Source organism: Symsagittifera roscoffensis, chromosome 5 (assembly GCF_963678635.1).
Source record: "Symsagittifera roscoffensis chromosome 5, txSymRosc1.1, whole genome shotgun sequence".
NCBI lineage: Eukaryota > Metazoa > Xenacoelomorpha > Acoela > Convolutidae > Symsagittifera > Symsagittifera roscoffensis.
The window spans coordinates 54815963-54839536 of NC_087066.1; the positions used below are offsets into that span (position 1 = coordinate 54815963).

The window sequence follows — 23574 nt, forward strand, 5'->3', positions numbered from 1 at the left end:
GAGACTCGATAAAACTTCTAATATTTTCCCGATAGTACACCACTTACGCAAAATTTCTTCAATTTTGCGTTTTCCAACGTTCTGTTAACGATTTCTTTGAACTAAATCGTTTTTTCATTAGCTTTTTTATTAACGTCGGAATAGTTTTGTTTTGTCGTTGCTTTTTATGTAATTTGAAATATATTGTTTTTTTTTGTAATCGAAACATCATGTTGTAGATTTCTAAAAAAGGAACCTGCGTTAGCATACAAAATCAGAAATGGAGTTAGAATCCTTTCAATAATTAAGGAAACGGGCCGACCATAGCAAGGCGGATCAACTTTTTCTGCCCATTTAATTTTCAATTTACTCACTCAATGTTATAATGAAAAATGCATTCACGCTTATTACTTTTACAGGAACAAACATCGTTTTTCAATTTGGTTGATATGTACTTGTTCCGCTGCTAGTTAATTTAGAGGAGAAAAAACGTTGTTTAAAAGGATTCAGGTCTTTTAGTCGAGTCCATAAAATTGTTATCTTAATTGTTATCTTCAACGGAACTAAAAAAATTAAGTTTCTGCACTATAAAATGAAACCTCATATCATTTTAATAATTTTAATCTGATGAATTAGCAGAAATACTTGTAAATAACGCGGCATTAAAGCAAAATTTGCAAAAAAATTAATTGAAAATGGTTATTTCAAATAAAAGCAATATCTTGAAAATCTTATTCATAATTTGTGTCAGTGTGGAAAGTTTGATGTCAGATTCAGTTGAGGGATCAGACGTTGACAGAAAAAGAATTGCAGCGATAACCAGTTCACCGGACATAAACCCACTGGATCCGTCCACTCGTGAGCAAACATTTATACAATATATTTTAGCAATATATTTATACTACAAGTAGGACAAGACTGTTGGTATCAGCGCAAAACAGATAAAATGTGAACAAAAGTTTATAGGAAAAACTGATAAAAAATTGAAAAAAAAAACTTAAAACACTTTTAAGTCAACCGGCCCGGAGGCATAACCCGGAGGTTACTTATTGACCCGACCATTTGATAAATGGGGAGGAACTTTGTAATTGGATGTGCTTTAGTTTTTTTTCTTGTTTTTTTTCCTGTTTTCCACGCAAAATCAACTACCACAAAAATCATCGGAGAAAAAACTGGTTGGAAGTTTTCATATTTTTGTCCTCATTCGCGCGAATAAAGCGAGCGAGCAGGCTTGCAATAGATTCTTATTTTAATGACTTAAAAGCTCACAGAAGCCTAATTTAAGCCACATAAACTTAGTTTTACTCGAGCAAAATTAGTTTTTTGAGAATTTTAGCGCTTTTTGGGAGTCAGAAACTTTTAAAAATTCAAAAGTTAAAAAATAATAATAAAAAATCTTTGAATTTTTTTTGATTTATTCGTTTTTCTAGTCGTTTTTCTGCAAACTATGTTTTTCAATTTGCTTATTTCACTATAACTGTTAAATATGGCTGATCTCTATTTTTTTTTCAGATCCCTTGATCACATCACGCCAAAAAAACGACACTAATTTGAAAAAAAATTAAACACTAAGGTCGGAACATTCTCTGCTACTTGGGCAGCAACCGGCTATTCATGATTAAGTTGACAAGATTGCATATAACCAGCAACAACAAACAATATTTAACTTGCAAGAGCTCACCTACAGAATTGCAGCGCACTTGCGGTTTCAACAAGCAATTATTCGATTGATGGGCAGCCTCACAAGCAGAGCGCTACAATGCCACAGTTTTGAGTTTTTTTAAAAAATTTTCTCTTTTTCAACACTAGTTAAAATGCAAAATTAAGTTTTTGAGTCTGGTAGCACTTGGACAAGATAAATTTGCTTGCACAAATATTCCGTCACTGTATTCAAAAAATGTAAAAAACATCTTCTCAAAGCGCGTGATGACAATTATTTCTGTGATTATCAAGAATTTGTAATGCGGTAAATTGATTGAACTATGTCTTCTGAAATTACTGAAATTGTTGTTAAAAAGTTTCACAAAATTTTAAAATTTGACAAAAAGCAACCACAAAAATTCATTTCTAATACTAGTCAAAACGTTATTTACTCCTTAACTATAACACAGAAAGGCAAACGACGCGCTGGCATAACGACCAGGTTCCGGCGATTCAGGATTTTCCGATCGATGCTAACGAAGTGAAATTTATATTTAATTACTTATAATTGAACAGTTTTTCTTAAATCAAATAATAAAAACATTTAGCCAACCTCTCGAGAATTACTATTGAATACTCATATGATCACTTCAAATTCCTCAAATTTGCCGATGCGCATTAATTACGCGAATGGTCATTTTTCAAGCCCCTCAATTTTACTAAAGTTGGGTGCAGAGGAAAAAAATTTTTATTTTGAAATCACGACATTAAAAAAGGGAATACAAAACAATTGCCAAAACTCGCAAAACCAAAAATTGAAACTTATCCGGATAAAAAAACTAATCTGAGAACAAACGCTCCGTTATCTTCTTTGAAAGTCAGAGCATTGAGTTAATAGTTCTTACTATTTAATCAAGTACCCTAGTTTTTTCGGGGTAGTAAATTGTTTTTCTGTCTCAAGCTTCTTAGTTTTCTTTGAGATAACTTTTTTTCAAATTTAGTACTCTAATTTTTTGGCTTTAACAAGAGGAAAGTTAGAAGTAATTTTAATTCTAGCTGAAGTTGAAATTAGATGCCTTGCTTTGCTTTGCTGGATGCAGATGAAACACATGACAGTAGAAAAAACTGCCAATCAAGTTCCAGCATTTAAAACTCGAACAAATGAAAATAGTCAATTTTAGAACATTTTGCACCATCAAAAACATCTATTGTAAAAAGTTTTAATTGCAACTATGAACGATCAGAAAAACAACAGAAATTTTTTCAATTTTTTTGAAAAACATTTTTGTAGTGAGTTAAAGCTAAAATTGTCTACCTTTGTGCAACTGACAGTTTTCAAGTGCACATGATCGCTGATTTTAGCCAAAAATAGTTTAATTACCATATTCAAACTTGAAAACCAATGGTTTTTTCTGCAACCAACTTGAATAAAAATGCTCATGATTATGAAAAAAAAAACATTTTTTGAGCCGTTTGAACTTATTTTGTTCAAAAATAAAATCGGCGTTTCTATAAGCAATTAACTTTAATTACGTTTTGGAACCTGAATCAAAAACTAAACCAAAAAAGTTAAGTAAATTGTGAGCTATTTTAAAAAATGTTTCTTGAAAAAAGTACAAACAGGATCCTTATCAACTTTTTAGGCGTTATCCAGAATTCAATTAGAGTTTAAAACACATTGATGATTCACCTATTTTGCGCAATTGCTTGCAAAAAGCTTGTTTTTATGTTAGTCGAATTTGCAATCAGGACTGAATTATTCAAACTGATGTAAAACAATTGCTATTCCGATTTTTTTCAACCAATTTTTCAATCGTAATATGCATATTTCATAGACGAAATTTCAAAAACCAAGCTTTTAAGCCTACCAAAATGACACAATTCCCCTGTTTTTAAACAAAAAGTTGCCAATATTGGTGTTTTTTGTTAACTTTTAGATTGTTTGACCCACTTCAAAATGTTTAATCGAAACAAGATACGCAATGAAAGTTTCAACATTGCGATGCCAAACTTTGCACTAGATGGGCGCACAATTTAGTGTCTGTACGTTTCTGGAATCCAAATACAAATCATAAAACATGTAAAAATTTAGTCAGAACGATCAAAGAAAACTAAAAACAAAAGAAGAACAAAGAGAGCATCCTTGTTGGGGAATCCGCTCACAATTCACAAAATACAGTTTGGTTTGGTCATGATATTTTTCGCTTTAAAATTCAAATATATATTAAATTGTTATGACATGAACTTATAAAGTTAGGGTTTTAGTCAAGAAGTTAAGCAGTCCCTGAAAAACTCATCAAATAAGGATAGTTTTTTTCTAGATTGTTATTCGTCCTGCAAACCTCAATACTTTTTTTACGGTTTTTCTTTCTTAATTTCATACTTTTTTAGACAGTGTCAGCAAAATTTTTCATTCTTCTGCATTGACCTTACTAATTGATAAATGTTTGGTTATAAAAAAAAGAGTTATAATTTTTAATCAGAAATGGGAAAAGGGTCACGAACCACAAATATTTCAAGCAAATACAAAAAATAACTTAATCAATATGCGCCAGTCGGTCATTTCAAACTTTTTCTCAAAGGTAATTAACCTGCCTTATTTGCGCATACTATTCGATGCCTAAGATGAACTTATTCGGGAACCCGTTTAGTTTCTTGGGACCCTTATATCACTTAAGGAACCCGTTAAAATTCTTGGGACCCCTCTATCGCAAGTGTTAGAAAAACGAGTCAAGTTACTTTAAAATTACTTTTGATATCTGACTGTGTGACAACTATTTAACTAAGGAAATAGTTCAAAATGGGAAAGCTATTTAATAACCTTTTACTAGAAAGACCTGGATGGGATGATCTAAAGAAAAAATATTAGCGTCAAGTGGGCTATCAAGGTGACTGAAATTACATGCCCCTGCTAAATTTTATAAAATAATTTTACAAAAACATGATTTTGATTTTTTGTCTGTCTCAAAAAAAGTAAACAATAACTGGATCCAGAATATTTGGCATAGGGAACATAAAACAGGAAAACCAAGATAAAAAAAGAAAGAACCATTCCAAAAAATACGGTTAGAAGTACTTAAAAACTTTGCCACGACTTATAGAAATAAAAACATTTTAGAAATAAAAACATTGCAACGACTTGATTGAGCTTTTGTTTGCAAATTCTAAGTTTCAGTCGAGTGTGTCAAACAACATATCTTTATTTACAAACTTCACAAATATTGAAAAACTAAAACTTAAAAAGCTCGGAAACCCAACAACTGGAATAATTAACAAAAAAAAACATTCAAAACACAGAAGGGAAGGAAATTTAACGTTTAAAAATAAAAAAGCTTTCTGACCCAATTTTTTACGGAATTTTTAGGGCATTTTTGAATGTAAAACCAAAAATTGGCCATGGCTGTGTGAAAAAGGCACGCGTCTCTCAACATGGGATCATTTTTTCGCATCAAACTTTGGTTTCTGTTGGAGGAGTCCCACTGTCACCCAACTCTTCAAAGTGGGACCGGCTACCACAAAATGGATGACCTTCACCTCCCTCGCGAGTGGTCCTGCCTTGAATAGGACCTAAAGTTAACGAAAAAGAGTAAAATAGAATGAACTTAAAGTATCCGCCGAAAAATTAAGGCAAGATTTATTTGCTTTCGATCGTTTATTATAATTTTAGATTATTATCACGACCTCAAAATTGTTTAAATTATAAGACCGCGGTACGTCAATTTGAACTATGTTAATTTTGCGCTCATACAAGCTTTTAGAGATAACAACAAGTTGCCTTTTTATCGATTGTCAAGAACACAATTTTGGGAGATTCCAGGGTTGATTAATCATTGCCTATTGTATAATAACCATTGTTATTACAATCCACCCCTTCTAATTCATTATTAAAAAAGTAATCATGATATTTCGCGTATCATCCATTGAACCCAGTTCTGATAAAAAAGTTTTTGGCAATACTGCATGTCGGTTTTTTTTGGTAAGGGTATTTTTTTGTTCACCGTGGTACAATGTAGTTTTTACATTCTTCTGAAAGATCTAAGATCTTTTTTGTTCTTCGCCTAAATCATAGGCTACAATAATGATTTAATGTTTTGGCGTTAGTTGTTTTGCAATGAGCTTATTTTGGATCGTCATATCCCTCCTGTTGTTTATGAATAGTTATATAACCATTTCCAGTTCCAGGTGTCCGAGTTCAAGGTGCTAGGTTCGAGGCAGTTCTCTGTCAGCTTGGTTAGGACTCCATGGATAATTTCTAACGTTTCTTTATCCTGCAGTTTGCTCGAAAAAAAATTTTTTTTTTTAAAGGTGGTTTCCAGTAATTCCAATAACTCAGCAAAATTTTGAGACAAGATTTGTTAATTCTGGTTTTGTATCTGACGCAAATTTTACCTTCCTCGCTGAAAGCCTCAACGTAGCTGTATTTTCAAATTTTTGAAGCAGTAGAATGGTATTTGAATTAACTGTCGCAGTCATGGGACAGAAGTTGCTACTTATTGATTTCAACAAGCAGATAAACTTTTCAATTTTTGAGGAATTTTGTTTTGTAGGCGTAATATAATTAGTAAATTATAACCAGTATATCGGAAAAATGCAAAAATCAGCAATGATAAAAAGCACAGTAACCGCTTTTAACTACAAAAAAAATGAAACTGTTAACTTCTTCAACAAAAAATTACCAGACAATCAGTCAATTCACTCCTAGTGAGTTTTGGATAAATGCAACAAAGATGGATCGAAAATTGCAAAATCTTGTTTTGAAGACGTCAACAATCGGTATCAGATTAATAAATTCAGTGGTTTTCTTGCTCTGGAAACATCCTCGCAAACAACACAAAGAGTTTAAGTTTATGGACTTAAAATTTTTTGAGATGCTGATAAGATTGACGTTTTTTTTTATGCCACTGCGGAAAAATGACAGTCAAAAAAACTGATAGAAACACTTGGTCTGGTTTCTACAAGCGATCATACGTTTTTTAACGAAACTGCGGTTAAAAGGACTGGGGCGCTTACACCATTAAATTGAACAAAACGTAATGACATCTTAACTGCTTACGCGAGTTTTGTGCAAAGATCGGAGCGGTCAAATTTCCGAAAAATTTACTGGAACCGTTTCATTGTTGGTTTATTTTGAATAAGGGCAAAATTACACGTCAGTATTTCGCTGTTTATTGATGCCAGATCTGGCATCATTCTTGGCTGTCACTCTGTCAGTTTTCATGGCCATCGTTTTTTTCTGGGGTTAAAAGTAAAGGTGACTTTTTAATGCCTTCAAAATAAAATTTATCCAGTCTTGATCCGACTGGCATTTTTCAACAAATTTCATAAAACATGTTTAAAAAATTTAACCGTTTAACCAAAATAGATGCAGAAAAAAAAACGACTAAAACGTGAAAAAAAAAGTTCATTTGCTTGTAGAAATAAAAATTTTGGATCTTCTGTGTACTGTGACTCTAGCAAAACAAATCAAAATTTGAAAAAATGCCAAATTTTCTGTGCCTCGACCTCAGTTGACATTCATTCTGTGACATGGTTAACTTCAAGTAGCTTTGTAAAAACTCACTATGAAACAAACATTAGGAAAAAAAAAGTTCACATTTTATTTTTCAGTATTTTTTAAGGATACTCTACCAAACTTTTATGAATGTTTTGGTAACCAAGAAATCTTTTGGCACAATCATTTACATAATGGATGAGTTATAAAAAATTTCAAAAAAATACACTTTGAAAGGGCTTTATACTGTTTTAAGAAAAATCAGAAAATAATTTGATCAACCCGAAAATTACGCTTTTACGAACATGTTCCTCGTACCATTTGTGTAGAACATAAAAGCGCAAGGGAGTGTAGCGGAGCAAACTTTTGTTACTTGTCAGAGCCGCGTTTGAAGTTAAACAATAATTTTTTTGCTAATTTTTGACATATTTAGAACATTGGCTGAATTGCTTTTGTCTGAAACAACTTGAAGTTTTGACTGAAATAATTAATATTCTAACGGGATGAAACTTTTTGGCCGAGTTGTACGCGCATCATCGAGAGTGTTTGTAAACAGACGAATTTTATCTGCAATTATCACTTAAACTCGAATGAGAGTTTTTGAACGACCATATTAATTTTGGTTCCTGCAAATTGTATCGGAGCTTTCGATAGGTCTGAATTGGGTTGTCTCGAAATAGTTTAATTCTCTCCACATACGAAGCGAGTTTTTTTGTTGAGCAAATCTTTTTTAGCCACCCAAGACCGTTTGCGTCTAGAACTTTCACGTGGTACCATTATTGTAGCCAAAATCGTTGTGGTAGAACTGACGCCAGAGGTCAAGTATGAGCTCGTCATTGGACATTCTCATTGTCAGCGCATTTTCTGGTTATTTATCGAAGAAGACCATCAAAATTGTATTTCTTTACAGGTAGATAAATAGGGACGCGGTGCAGGTTTAGGGGATCGTCTCCATTTTTCCCTCTGAAGTTTGACCCCTTCATGAGCCACTCCTTTGATACAAATATAGGACAACCAAGTTGATTATTTGAAATTTTTTGAAAATTCGCCGCCTTTCGAGAAAATGCTAGATCTCCCCCTGAGTAAACCTATTTTTTCTGAAGATATAATTTGAACCAAGAACGGATCTATGATTTTCTCGAGAGGGACGCGCTCCCCTTCAAAGTTGGTACATTTTGGCGCCTAAGGCGCCTTTAGAAAAATTTTAGGATTTTGGTGGGCCTAAAATGGATGTCATAAAATAATAACAAACGTGGACCCTTTAGTTGGTGATCGGATCGAATCTCTAAGTGAAAAAAACATACGCCCCCCTCCCCTAATTCGGCATCTGATTTGAATTAAGTCTAAGTAGTCTAAATCATTTGAGCGTACTTCGAACACTATTTTTTTCTTTGGTGTGTTGGTTTTGGGCGGATTGGCAAGCCTTTATTTTGACCTCTATAACTTTATCTGGCTCTCTTGACCCCTTAACTTTTGCAGTTTTGAAATCTTAAATTTTGAAACTCGACAGTTTTTTCTGCAGGTTTCGCTTTAATTCTAGGATTAATTAGAAAAAAAAACATTTCTAATAAAATCAGTGCTTTGTGTTTCGGGATGTTTTGCAACGATTGAAAAGCGCAGTGCTTAATCTAAAACCAGTTTTTTGCTACTGAAATTAAATTTTTTGTTATTAAAAAAAGTTACCACTTTGAAAACAATAATCCAGCAAATAATGTCAGTCAGCTGAGAACGAGTAAATTAATAAAATCGAGTTTGCTCCTCTAGAATTTTTTTTTGGACGCAAGTGGAAAACCAGTTTCATATATTAATCTTCGACAGGTGTGCTGATTGAATAGCCGGGATTACATCCGAACAAAAACAAAACTGGGACGTCCGGTCTCTAAGGTATTGCAACAGTGCGTTTTTCCGGACTTTTTTTGCAATATTGGCAGTACTAGAATTAACCAACACAAAAACCTGCTTTAAAAAAACGTCTACTTTGTTTGGAAGAGTTTTTTTGAGCTTGAGCCTTTGTGACGTTTTAACAAAAAAAAATGTTGTTTCCACAATTTTTTTTTCATTTTTGTTTCCCTTGGCGCCTCAACAAAAGCAATTAAAACGTTTTTGATTCTCAAAAGATTTCGAGGAAAAACAACTAATTGAAATTTTATTTCAAATTAAACCCTGTGAGATTCTATTTTGATTACTTAGATCTGAATTTTGCTCAAAATTGAAGCAATAAAGATCTAGGAAACCATCTTTTCCATTTTATTTCAATTATAAGATCTGTTGATTTCTAAAAAAATTTGAACACGCAATCATTCGATTGATGGGCAGCCTCACAAGCAGAGCGCTACAATGACACAGTTTTGAGTTTTTTTTTTAAACTTTCTTTTTCAACACTAGTTAAAATGCAGAGTTACATTTTTGAGTCTGGTAGCACTTGGACAAGATCAATTTGCATGCACAAGTAATCCGTCACTGTGTTCAAAAAATGGAAAAAACATCTTCTCAAAGCGCGTGATGACGATTATTTCTGTGATTATCAAAAATTTGTCATGCGTTAGATTGATTGACTATGTCTTCTGAATTTAGTGAAATTGTTTTAAAAAAATTCACGAAAACTAAATTTTGACAACCAGAAAAATTCATTTCTAATACTAATCAAAACGTTATTTACGCCTAAACTATAACACAGAAAAGCAAACGGCGCGCTGGCATAACGACCAGGTGTCGGCGATTCAGGATTTTCCGATCGATGCTAACGAAGTGAAATTTATAATTAATTACTTATAATTGAACAGTTTTTCTTAAATCAAATAATAAAAACATTTAGCCAACCTCTCGAGAATTACTATTGAATACTCATATGATCACTTCAAATTCCTCAAATTGGCCATTGCGCACTAATTACACAAATAGTCCTTTTTCAAGCCCTTCAATTTTACTAAACCAAAATTTGAAACTTATCCGAATAAAAAACCTAATCTGAGAACAAACGCTTCCTTACTTTCTATACGTTCCTACTATTTAATCAAGTACACTAGTTTTTTTCGAGGAAGTAAGTAGTTTTTCTGCCTCAAGCTTCTTAGTTTTTTTGAGATAATTTTTTTTTCAAATTAGGTATTCTATTTTTTGGCTTTAAAAAGGGGAAAATTAGAAGTAATTTTAATTCTAGCTTAAGTTGAAATTATACGCCTTGCTTTGCTTTGCTGGGGGCAGATGAAACACATGACAGTAGAAAAAATTGCCAATCAAATTCCAGCATTTAAAATTCGAACAAATGAAAATAGTCAGTTTTAGAACATTTTGCACCAACAAAAATATCTATCGTAAAAAAGTCTTAATTGCAACTATGAACGATCAGAAAAACAACAAAAAATTGTTAAATTTTTTCGAAAAACAATTGTCTAGTGAGTTAATGCCAAAAATGTGTATCTTTGTGCATATGACTGTTTTTCAATTGCACATGATGGCTGATTTTAGCCAAAAAGTAGTTTAATTGCAAAAATTAAACTTGAAAACCAATCGTTTATTCTGCAGCCAACTTGAAGAAAAATGCTCATAATTATAAAAAAAAAAAAAATTTTTGAGCCGTTTGAACTTATTTTGTTCAAGAATAAAATCGGCGTTTCTATAAGCAATTAACTTTAATTACGTTTTGGAACCTGAATCAAAAACTAAACCATAAAAGTTAAGAAAATTGTGAATTATTTTAAAATTTGTTTTTTGAAAAAAGTACAAACAGGATCCTTATCAACTTTTTAGGCATTATCCAGAATAAAATTAGAGTTTGAAACATTTTGATGATTGTACCTATTTTGCGCATTTGCTTTCAAAAAACTTGTTTTTATGTTAGTCGAATTCGCAATCAGGACTCAATTATTCAAACTGATGTGAAACGATTGCTATTCTAAAAATTTTCAACCATTTTTTCAATCGTAATATGCATATTTCATGGACGAAATTTTAAAAACCAAGCCGTTAAGCCTACCAAAATGACACAATTCCCCTGTTTTTAAACAAAAAGTTGCTAATATTGGTGTTTTTTGTTAACTTTTAGATGGTTTGACCCACTTCAAAATGTTTAATAGAGACAAGATACGCAATAAAAGTTTCAACACTACGAGGCAAAACTTTGCACTAGATGGGCGCACAGTTAAGTGTCTGAACGTTTCTGGAATCCAAAGACAAATCATAAAACATGTTAAAATTTTGTCAGAACGATCAAAGAAAACTAAAAACAAAAGAAGAACAAAAAGAGCATCCTTGTTGGGGAATCCGCTCACAATTCACAAAATCCAGTTTGGTTTGGTCATGATATTTTTCGCTTTTAAATTCAAATATATATTAAATTGTTATGACATGAACTTATAAAGTTAGATTTTTAGTCAAGAAGTTAAGCAGTCCCTGAAAAACTCATCGAATAAGGATAATTTTTTTTCTAGATTGTTTTTCGTCCTGCAAACCTCAATACTCTTTTTACGGTTTTTTTTTCTTAATTTAATACTTTTTTAGATAGTGTCAGCAATATTTTTCATTTTTCTGCATTGACCTTACTAGTTGATAAATGTTTGGTTTTAAAAAAGAAAGAGATATATGGCTCTAAATTTAAATACTCAAATTTTTAATCAGAAATGGGAGAGGGGTCACGAACCACAAATATTTCAAGCAAATACAGTAAATAACTTAATCAATGCGCCAGTCGGTCGTTTCAAACTTTTTCTCAAAGGTAATTAACCTGCCTTATTTGCGCCTACTATTCGATGTCTAAGTTGAACTTATTCGGGAACCCGTTTAGTTTCTTGGAACCCCTATATCACTTAAGGAACCCGTTAAGTTTCTTGTGAACCCTCTATTGCACTTTTACCGATAAATTTTTTTAGCAAGTTTGTCTTGAGTGTTAAAAAAACGAGTCAAGGTACTTTAAAATTACTTTTGATATCTGACTGTGTGACAACTATTTAACTAAGGAAATAGTTCAAAATGGGAAAGCTATTTAATAACCTTTTACTAGAAAGACCTGGATGGGATGATCTAAAGAAAAAATATTAGCGCCAAGTGGGCTATCAAGGTGACTGAAATTACATGCCCCTGCTAAATTTTATAAAATAATTTTACAAAAACATGATTTTGATTTTTTGTCTGTCTCAAAAAAAGTAAACAATAACTGGATCCAGAATATTAGGCATAGGGAACATAAAACAGGAAAACCAAGATAAAAAAAGAAAGAACCATTCCAAAAAATACGGTTAGAAGTACTTAAAAACTTTGCCACGACTTATAGAAATAAAAACATTTTAGAAATAAAAACATTGCAACGACTTGATTGAGCTTTTGTTTGCAAATTCTAAGTTTCAGTCGAGTGTGTCAAACAACATATCTTTATTTAAAAACTTCACAAATATTGAAAAACTAAAACTTAAAAAGCTCAGAAACCCAACAACTGGAATAATTAACAAAAAAAACATTCAAAACACATAAGGGAAGGAAATTTAACGTTTAAAAATAAAAAAAGCTTTCTGACCGAATTTTTTACGGGATTTTTAGGGCATTTTTGAATGTAAAACCGAAAATTGGCCATGGCTGTGTGAAAAAGGCACGCGTCTCTCAACATGGGATCATTTTTTCGCATCAAACTTTGGTTTCTGTTGGAGGAGTCCCACTGTCACCCAACTCTTCAAAGTGGGACCGGCTACCACAAAATGGATGACCTTCACCTCCCTCGCGAGTGGTCCTGCCTTGAATAGGACCTAAAGTTAACGAAAAAGAGTAAAATAGAATGAACTTAAAGTATCCGCCGAAAAATTAAGGCAAGATTTATTTGCTTTCGATCGTTTATTATAATTTTAGATTATTATCACGACCTCAAATTTGTTTAAATTATAAGACCGCGGTACGTCATTTTGAACTATGTTAATTTTGCGCTCATACAAGCTTTTAGAGATAACAACGAGTTGCCTTTTTATCGATTGTCAAGAACACAATTTTGGGAGATTCCAGGGTTGATTAAATAATCATTGCCTATTGTATAATAACCATTGTTATTACAATCTACCCCTTCTAATTCATGATTAAAAAAAAATCATGATATTTCGCGTATCATCCATTGAACCCAGTTCTGATAAAAAAAGTTTTTGGCAATACTGCATGTCGGTTTTTTTTGGTAGGGTATTTTTTTGTTCACCGTGGTACAATGTAGTTTTTACATTCTTCTGAAAGATCTAAGATCTTTTTTGTTCTTCGCCTAAATCATAGGCTACAATAATGATTTAATGTTTGGTGTTAGTTGTTTTGCAATGAGCTTATTTTGGATCGTCATATCCCTCCTGTTGTTTATGAATAGTTATATAACCATTTCCAGTTCCAGGTGTCCGAGTTCAAGGTGCTAGGTTCGAGGCAGTTTTCTGTCAGCTTGGTTAGGGCTCCATGGATAATTTCTAACGTTTCTTTATCCTGCAGTTTGCTCGAAAAGAAATTTTTTTTAAAAAAAGGTGGTTTCCAGTAATTCCAATAACTCAGCAAAATTTTGAGACAAGATTTGTTAATTCTGGTTTTGTATCTGACGCAAATTTTACCTTCCTCGCTGAAAGCCTCAACGTAGCTGTGTTTTCAAATTTTTGAAGCAGTAGAATGGTATTTGAAATAACTGTCGCAGTCATGGGACAGAAGTTGCTACTTATTGATTTCAACAAGCAGATAAACTTTTCAACTTTTGAGAATTTTTGTTTTGTAGGCGTAATATAACCAGTAAATCATAACCAGTATATCGGAAAAATGCAAAAATCAGCAATGATAAAAAGCACAGTAACCGCTTTTAACTACAAAAAAAATGAAACTGTTAACTTCTTCAACAAAAAATTACCAGACAATCAGTCAATTCACTCCTAGTGAGTTTTGGATAAATGCAACAAAGATGGATCGAAAATTGCAAAATCTTGTTTTGAAGACGTCAACAATCGGTATCAGATTAATAAATTCAGTGGTTTTCTTGCTCTGGAAACATCCTCGCAAACAACACAAAGAGTTTAAGTTTATGGACTTAAAATTTTTTGAGATGCTGATAAGATCGACGTTTTTTTTTATGCCACTGCGGAAAAATGACAGTCAAAAAAACTGATAGAAACACTTGGTCTGGTTTCTAGAAGCGATCATACGTTTTTTAACGAAACTGCGGTTAAAAGGACTGGGGCGCTTACACCATTAAATTGAACAAAACGTAATGACATCTTAACTGCTTACGCGAGTTTTGTGCAAAGATCGGAGCGGTCAAATTTCCGAAAAATTTACTGGAACCGTTTCATTGTTGGTTTATTTTGAATAAGGGCAAAATTACACGTCAGTATTTCGCTGTTTATTGATGCCAGATCTGGCATCATTCTTGGCTGTCACTCTGTCAGTTTTCATGGCCATCGTTTTTTTCTGGGGTTAAAAGTAAAGGTAGCTCAACAGCTTCCCAGTGAACCAACTTGAAGCCCATAAGCTTAAACTCATTGTGTAGTGTGCGGATATGCTTCTACAGCAAGTACACTTCATAAACTAATTAAAATGTGCTGACTTTTTAATGCCTTCAAAATATAGTTTATCCAGTTTTGATCCGACTGGCATCTTTCAACAAATTTCATCAACCATGTTTCAAAATTTTAACCGTTTAACCAAAATAGATGCAGAAAAAAAAGACTGAAACGTGAAAAAAATGTTCATTTGCTCGTACAAATTGCGACTCTAGAAATACAAATCAAAATTTAAAAATGCCAAAATGCCAAAAAATGCCAAATTTTCTGTGCTTCGACTTCAGTTGACATGCAGACTGTGAGATGGTTAACTTCAAGTAGCTTTGTAAAAACTCACTATGAAACAAAATTAGGAAAATAAAAGTTCACAGTTTCTTAGTCAGTCTTTAATAATGATACTCTACCAAATTTTTATTAATGTTTTGGTATCCAAGAAATCTATTGGCACATTCATTTACATAATGTATTACATAATGGAGTTATAAAAAATTTCAAAAAGAAACACTTTGAAAGGGCTTTATACTGTTTTAAGAAAGATCGAAAAATGATTTGATCAACCCGAAAATTACACTTTTACGACCACGTTCCTCATAGAAAATATAAGGGAGTGTAGCGGAGCCATTTTTGCTACTTGTCAGAGCTGCGTATGAAGTTAAACTATAAATTTAGCTAATTTTTGACATATTTAGAACATTGGCTGAATTGCTTTTGTCTGAAACAACTTGAAGTTTTCACTAAAATAATTAGTATTCTAACATGATAAAACTTTTGGCCGAGTCGTACGCGCATCATCGAGAGTATTTGTAAACAGACGAATTTTTTCTACAATTATCAATTAAATTCGAATGAGAGTTTTTGGGCGAGCATATTAATTTTGGTTCCTGCAAATTGTATCGGCGCTTTCGATAGGTCTGAATTGGTTTGTCTCGAAATAGTTTAATTTCTCTCCACATACGAAGCAAGTTTTTTTGTTGAGCAAATCTTTTTTAGCCACCCAAGACCGTTTGCGTCTAGAACTTTCACGTGGTACCATTATTGTAGCCGAAACCGTTGTGGTAGAACCGACGCTAGAGGTCAAGTGTGAGCTTGTCATTGGACAATCTAGTTTCTGGTTATTTATCAAAGAAACTCCGTCAAAATTGTATTTTTTACAGGTCGATAAATAGGGGGACGCGGTGCAGGTTTAGGGGATCGCCTCCCATTTTCCCTCTGAAAATTTGATCCCTTGATGAGCCACTCCTTTGATACAAATTTAGGACAACCAAGTTGATTTTTTGAAACTTTTTTGAAAACTCACCTCCCCTCAAGAAAATGCTAGATCTGCCCCTGAGTAAATCTATTCGTTCTGAAGATATAATTTGAACCAAAAGCGGATCTATGATTTTCTCGAGAGGGACATTTTCTCGAAAATTTCGGAGCGCGCTCCCCTTCAAAGTTGGTACATTTTGGCGCCATAGGCGCCTTTAGAAAGATTTTAAGATTTTGGTTGGCCTAAAATGGATATCATGAAATAAATACAAAGGGGGACCCTTTAGTTGGTGATCGGATCGAATCTCTAAATGAAAAAACATACGCCCTCTCCCCTAATTCGGCATCTGATTTGAATTAAGTCTAAGTCTAGTTTAAATCATTTGAGCGTACTTCGAACACTATTTTATTCTTTGGTGTGTTGGTTTTGGGTGGATTGGCGAGCCTTTATTTTGACCTCTACAACTTTATCTGGCTCTCTTGACCTCTTAACTTTTGCAGTTTTGAAATCTTAAATTTTGAAACTCGACAGTTTTTTCTGCAGGTTTCGCTTTAATTCTAGGATTAATTAGAAGAAAAAAAACATTTCTAATAAAATCAGTGCTCTGTGTTTCGGGATGTTTTGCACCGATTGAAAAGCGCAGTGCTTAATCTAAAACCATTTTTTTGCTATTGAAATTAAATTTGTTGTTATTAAAAAAAGTTACCACCTTGAAAACAATAATCCAGCAAATAATGTCAGTCAGCTGAGAACGAGTAAATTAATAAAATCGAGTTTGCTCCTCTAAAATCTTTTTTGGATGCAAGTGGAAAACCAGTTTCATATATTAATCTTCGACAGGTGTGCTGATTGAATAGCCGGGATTACATCCGAACAAAAACAGAATTGGGACGTCCGGTTTCTAAGGTATTGCAACAGTGCGTTTTTCCGGACTTTTTTTTCAATGCTGGCAGTACCAGAATTAACCAACACAACTGCTTTAAAAAATCGTCTCCTTTGTTTGGAAGAGTTTTTTTGAGCTTGAGCCTTTGTGACGTTTTAACAAAAAAAAGGTTGTTTCCACATTTTTTTTTTCATTTTTGTTTCCCTTGGCGCCTCAACCAAAGCAATTAAAACGTTTTGAATCTCATAAGATTTCGAGGAAAAACAACTAATTGAAATTTTATTTCAAATTAGACCCTGTGAGATTCTATTTTGAATACTTAGATCTGAATTTTGCTCAAATTGAAGCAATAAAGATCTAAGAAACCATCTTTTCCATTTATGTTCAATTACAAGACCTGTTGATTTCTAAAAAAATTAAATCGCTTCAATTTGGTTTAAAATGGTTTTTGTGCTATTGCTTATTTCAAAAAAGCCGGTCTTTATAAGAAACTTAGTGGGGTTAATGATGACTGTGTGGGGATGTAGTCGAGGGGAGAACCTACAAGGGGGTCTTCGCAGCAGGGGGGACAGTCTGTTCATTGACGATGGCGACGGACGCAATATCTATCTTTTCCAGCCTACAAACTGTGAGTTTGAACACTTTGGAATCAAGTCAACATTTTTTGGTATCTTGTAGCGGAATTCTCGGGAAAAAATCATAATCCAAAAAACCCCAGAGTTAGAAAATTTTGTGAGTTCAAATATGTTTTTTTTTATTTTAGAACATTTTTGCATAAATGAGATTCATGGTCGGAACAATCTGTGCTGTTTGCAGAGCAGCCAATTAATTTTCTTATTTTTTGAAAATTTAAGAAAAAAATGAACAGTTTGGACAAAAATTTTGTCGGAGCATTGCGTGAGAAATGCAATCAGGCTCTTTCATTGTACTTTTGAAAAGATAAAACACTATTTTGCTCCGTATTTTGCCACTTTTTAATCGGCTGTGCAAAAAGGAAGTTTTTCTACATTTGTGGGTAGCTCTAAGTTACCCTCAGATTTGGTTAGCTAACTTTTGCCTCCTATTTTGTTAACTTTAAACCAATTGGCCAGTTGAGATAAACAAGGATAACTGGTTGAGCTGTTTATCAGTCGATTTGACGTTCTATACCCAATTGCAAACGGGTACAATTTAACAAAATAAAGAAAACGCCCAAATATACCTTTTTTGCAACAACTATTTAATCTTCTGAGTCTTTTTTCCAACATTCTTGATCAGCACTTGTTTTTATCCGTTTTTTAATTATTACTACAAATCCACTTTTCCAATTCAATTTTATTTGAACAGTCTAATTCAATTAGCCGCACGTTTTTTTTTATTTGGAGTACAACCTTTGATAAACATAATGTTTCCTTGGTGTAGTTTACAACTCACAAATGTAGTTGTCATTTTTCTATTAAATTTTGTCAATTTAGTTTTAACTATTAATCCACTTCCGCCACAAACAGGTAAGTTTTTTGTTCTAATTTTCGAAGACGACCACGTATATCTGGGTTTTCTTAAACTACGACTTCGGCTGATCAACTCTAGCCTTTGAAACTTACGACAGCTTTCAGAAAAATTTTCTGACAAGATAGGGTTGTTTTGGTGTTTCCTGCGGGCTTGGAAAAAAAACCCTATTCGAAACAAGTCGAAGCCCCCTACTTCGCAATATTAATTATGATTTTACAGTTGTTTTAAAAGGTTCGAAAAAGCAAATAATTTTTTTTTTGAATTTCTGTTCCGTGAATCAAAGAGCAGTTTTTTTACGAATTCAAAGAACTTCAAACCAAGAGAAACAAAATTATTGTTTATTTTGCAATTTTGGTGCTGATGATAAACTTGACCTCAGTAAAATCACTTTGAAATCATTTAACAGTTCAGCTGCATGAATAACAACTTCGAATCAATGTTTAAGTACGGAAATGGCTAATAGTGGATTCACAAAGCGTCAATCATCATTTTTCTGAATTAACATCGAAAATTTTTTCTGTTTCACAACATTTTCTTGACTTATAATATCTCCACATGAAGAATTTAGCTTTTTTTTTCAGGTTTGTTTTAACAATAAAAATAATGAGTTTCTGAAATATAGCACCAGTTTTGCTGCTCACCGGTTTTGAAAATTTCATGGCTATCATTTTTTACAAGACTATCACAAGCTGTTTGAAATTTTTTGTCTTTTTATTTGCGAAATAACAGCTTCAAATTATTAGAGTACATTTTACAACTTTTTGCACTGTAGATGGAATTGTTTATCGTTCAACTCCAGAACGTTCAAGAAATTGATTGAGTATCACTTTGGATCATTTCGAACCAAAATTTGACCTTCAAAAGACGAGAAATGACAAAGAGACGCGTCTGCTCTAGTAAATGTACTCGATAATGAGCAAAATAAATAAATTGAACGCATTTCAGCAGGTAGTTGAACGAATTAGGCAGTGAAAAAATAATTGATTCACGATTTGCTTGCCGCGAAATCGAAAGAAGATGAGACTAACGGTTGTAATAAATAGTGATCAAGTTTTCTTCTAATTAGTCGTTCTGCATTACCGATTTTTCATATTTGTTTTTTTTTCATGTGGTCCAAGCAGACGTATTTTGTTACCATTTACCTCAAAGACTAAAATTGGAAAATTGTCTCGAGACAGAAAAAAATTGGTCTAAGTTTTTCCTTTTTTGGTTAAATCAAACATTGATAAGAACAGTCAGTCTGAGCATAGTTTATTTGATTATTTTAGGTACATTCATCAAATGTTTTTCAAAAAAAAACAATCTCAATCTGAAAGCTTTTCTACCATATTAGGTGTCTCTACAAGTTCTACTATTCTCAGCACATCAATGATATATCACAACCGATACATTTTTAAATTAATTTGGAGGCTTTGTTTTGTCTGATAGCCATGGATAGGGTTTTATACCTGATAATCAGCTGCTTAATCAAAAACCACAAAAGAGGGAACTATAAAGCACATTTTAAATCTAAATTGAATATTTGAACCGCCTTCCTTTTTTCAAAAAAGTTGACTTTTGTCGTTTTCTTAGTTTAGAGTCTTGTCACAAAAACAGTTGACTTAATCTCAGGCAGAGTGTGTTACTTTGATGTTGCAAGATAATTCTATTGAATATAACTTATAATTGTTCCGACTTTCGATACGAAAGTAACGGAATATTTGTGCTCGGGGTGGGTTTTTTTTTTTCTTCAGACAAATTTCGACTTTTTAACTAGCCATTTTTGACGGAATTTTTTATTATCATTCAAAGGGTATTGTTGTCCTGAGCTCAAATTTGTGATCTCTTGTGAGCTCACCTGTGATCATTTTTCGTAAAGTTATGGGGGTTTAAAGATTGCCATTTTGGCCAATTTGGGACAATTAACGCGCGATATATTTCGCGCTATTAACGCGTAAGCGGAGAGTTAATCCGTCTTAAAACCGTTCCAAATTGGTTAAAAGAAGCTTATTTGCCATAATTGATTGGTTACAAGGAGCTAAATCTATCTTTTTGTACTTTAAATGGCGTGTGGGGGGATGATTTTCATTAAAAAAATTTCAAATTAAATTTTTTTTTAAAAATTTTATTACATTTAATTGTTTAATGTTATTACTGCTCCATAAAACCTTAAAAGGCAGTCGGAACATTCAGAGCTTCGCCCTGATACGAGCAGTCTTGTTGTTCCATTTGTTGCCACTATCAAATTATAAAGTCAGAAACCTCAAAAAATCGAGCAAAGAATCATAATAAATTTAAATGTACTTTGTTTTTGCTAGCAGTTTTCTATGAATATATTTTTCTTAAGAAAAAATTGTTTGAAAAATTATGATGCGATTTTTTTATCCGGATTTTGAAACAAGTCACAAACTTTTAATACAAAAATCTATACAATTTTTTAAAAAATTTCCTCAACTGAGGCAACTGAAAAATACTTGTAAAATAACTTCTTTAGACTTGTAAAAAACTTCTGTAAGAGATCCTCATTGCAAATACCTACTTTTGATTGTTGAAGAAGTTCACTTGATGAAGTTCATTTGCTTATAACTTTATCTTCAAAAAACACTGAACTGTTTGGGATCATGCAGGGTGCTGAAAAAGATCAAATTGAATAAGAAAGACGTATCGATCTTATTAAACCAATTGTTCAAAGTGTTCTCATTTGTTCCGATAAAGTAATTCAGAAAAAACTTATTTTGTGTACGCCGATTACAATTTTATTACAAAATTGCACCATTTCAACGTAAGAATAACAGTTTGACTTAAAACCACACAATTTAAAAATCAAAAAGAAGACACTAGAAATTAGACTTTAAAATAAAAACATGATACGGGTTTTGTCGGTCGCAATTTACACCTTTTTTCCCTCATTAAATATTAAGAGGCGGTAAAACAAAACCGAGGTACAACAGTGCCAAAAAACAAAACTTTGAACAACAGAGCCGAAAAAATTGACTTCTGTTTTTACTCATCCCAAATTGCTGACAATTAGTTCAAATCAACGTTTAATTCAAATGACGAAGTTGAAAAGTCAAAACTGATCATTTTAATTGATGCCGCTTCTAAAACATACAAAAGTTTCTCAAGCGCGACGTCATAAGTTTTTCTGAGCAAATATTTGACTCAGCAAATTGCCAATTTTTTTTTCGGTTTCAACAATTCTCAAACAAAAATAAAAATTTTTCAAATATCCTCAATTTTCGGCACTGTTGTGCACTTTTTCAGTTTTGGCACTGTTGTACTTCAGCACTGTTGAACGCCTCAATATCAAATAAAAATGAAATTTTGTTTTCAGGTTTTTAATTTAAGTTTTCAAAAGTCCAACTAAAGCAGCAGTTGAATTAGGAGGAGGTACGAGATAACTTAATTATCCAATTAGCAAGAGAGACAAATATTCTTAAATCATGTTTTTTGACAATTTTTTGAAAAAATTTCTGATCATGTCACCCCTTGAGAAATTTAGCGGATCTTTTATTCTCAAGGGGCAACATGATCGGAAAATTTTTCAAAAGTGCTTGAAAAATCAGTTAGGTCAAACTAAACAAAAGATCGACAACATTTTCGACAAATTTTTAAATTTCGCCTCCCCTTTGAGAAAATATTAGATCCGCCCCTGATAGAGATCGATTTTTAGTGACAAAAAACCGAGACTTGCAAGCTAGAGCGCTTATTTAATGGAGCTCTTGGAGTGAAATGTTCTTCGCAGAGTCTTTCCTGATAATTGTTAAACTGTGTATGTAATTGCTTTCTTCATAGGTGGAAATGAAATTGAACCGAATAATAACCGACCAATCAGCCTTCTTTCAACCATTAGGATTTTTTCAAAATGTATGTACAGACACCTATGATCACTTTCTTTGCAGAAATTAAAAATTATTTCTCCCAAGTAATGGAATGGCTCTTGGTTTTCACAAAAACTTCTGATATAGTTGATCATAATATTTCAATTAAAAAATTTTAAAAAAATATAATTTTTTTTTGGTTTTCAGAAAGTTTCTGTATAGTTAATCATAATTTTTTAAATAAGAAATTTTAAAAGTATATCCTTTTTGGGGGGGGGGGGCAAATTTTTGAACCTGATGAAAAGTCATTGAAGCAACCGCGTAAATTTTGTAACTCTAGAAATGAAAAACTCTGGAATGGAACGGATAAAATGTGGCATCTCGCAGGGCTCGTTATTAAATCCATGATAAATTTGCTATGCATTATTGGCTTTTTTTAAAAATAAAAAATACAAAAATTAATGAAATGGCTATTTTAACGTCAACAAGGTGTCGATTAACATAGATAAAGTAAACTAATGAAATTTGGAAAACAATGTGCAAGTTGACAGTATTTTGATTGCTGGCGAAAGTATGAATAACAAGGATTGTTTCAAACATCTGGAGATTGAAATTGATAAAAAATGAGTTTTATAACCATACAGGCAAAATTTATTAGAGTTTGATATCTGGTTCACGTACCTTGATTCATATCGTGGATTCACATACCTTAATTTTACATACCTTGTGTGATTCAGATTATATCAGAAGATTCATTGATTCAACCATTCAAAAAATATAGAGGAATTTTTTGCATTCGGGTGTGTTTTAGTTTTTTTGCTTATCACGTAAAATCATACACCAAAAACAATTATCGGAATGGGTTGAGTGATGTACCAAATTGATGCCATTGAAGCCCTTTTAGTTGAACTGAGAAAAACTTACTCAAAATTTTTGATTTTTTTTTTCAATTTTGAGCGAAGCAGTTCAATTATGCTCAACTTGAGCCCTGAAAACATTTTTGAGCAGAAATAATTGATTTTTTGAAGATCTTAGTGCCATTTTAACAACCAAAAATGGTTGTTAAAATGGCACTTCTAGTCGTTTTTCTACTAAAATTTTTGTCCAATATGCTTGTTTTACAATTACTGTCGACTATGGCTAATTTTTTATGTTTCATCAGATCTTTTTTATCACACCAAAAACTATACCAATTTAAAAAAAAAAACAAGTTTTGTAGCTTTTCAAAGACTATGGTCGGAAAAAACTTTAAGTCTGTGCTACTTCAGAACTACGAACCCCGAAGACTAATCAGAACTAAATAACAAAAAAACTTCAGAACTTAAAATTTCATTCGGATTTATGATCCTGTCTACTATTTTTCGAAGCTCTTACTAAAAAGTGTGCATGAAAATTCCGCAGTTATCCGAGGCAGTTTGTCAATTCCTAAGACAATTAGACAACCTCCTCTGAGCTATCCTAGCCATATTATAGGCAGAAAAAATTAAATCTACGCGCTCAAGAAATAACTTAGGGATTACAGTTTTTCGTTTAACAAATCGAAGTTA

The 23574-nt window shown here is 32.6% G+C and overlaps 1 protein-coding gene across 3 annotated transcripts in view; it reads left to right on the forward strand.

Annotated features, from left to right (window-relative positions):
- The first annotated feature begins 299 nt into the window (after window positions 1-299).
- The window catches only part of LOC134845954 (hemicentin-2-like), a 78411-nt gene continuing 55136 nt past the window's right edge, over window positions 300-23574 (forward strand). Inside the window, exon 1 of one of the 3 annotated variants that reach the window (XM_063863092.1) lies at window positions 300-837. In XM_063863092.1, the coding sequence (XP_063719162.1) occupies window positions 675-837 (163 nt within the window). In that variant the 5' untranslated portion in view covers window positions 300-674. Of the gene's footprint in view, window positions 838-16759; window positions 17365-17837; window positions 18224-23574 lie in introns of those variants that run through there. The other 2 variants (XM_063863091.1, XM_063863093.1) reach the window with 2 other exon arrangements.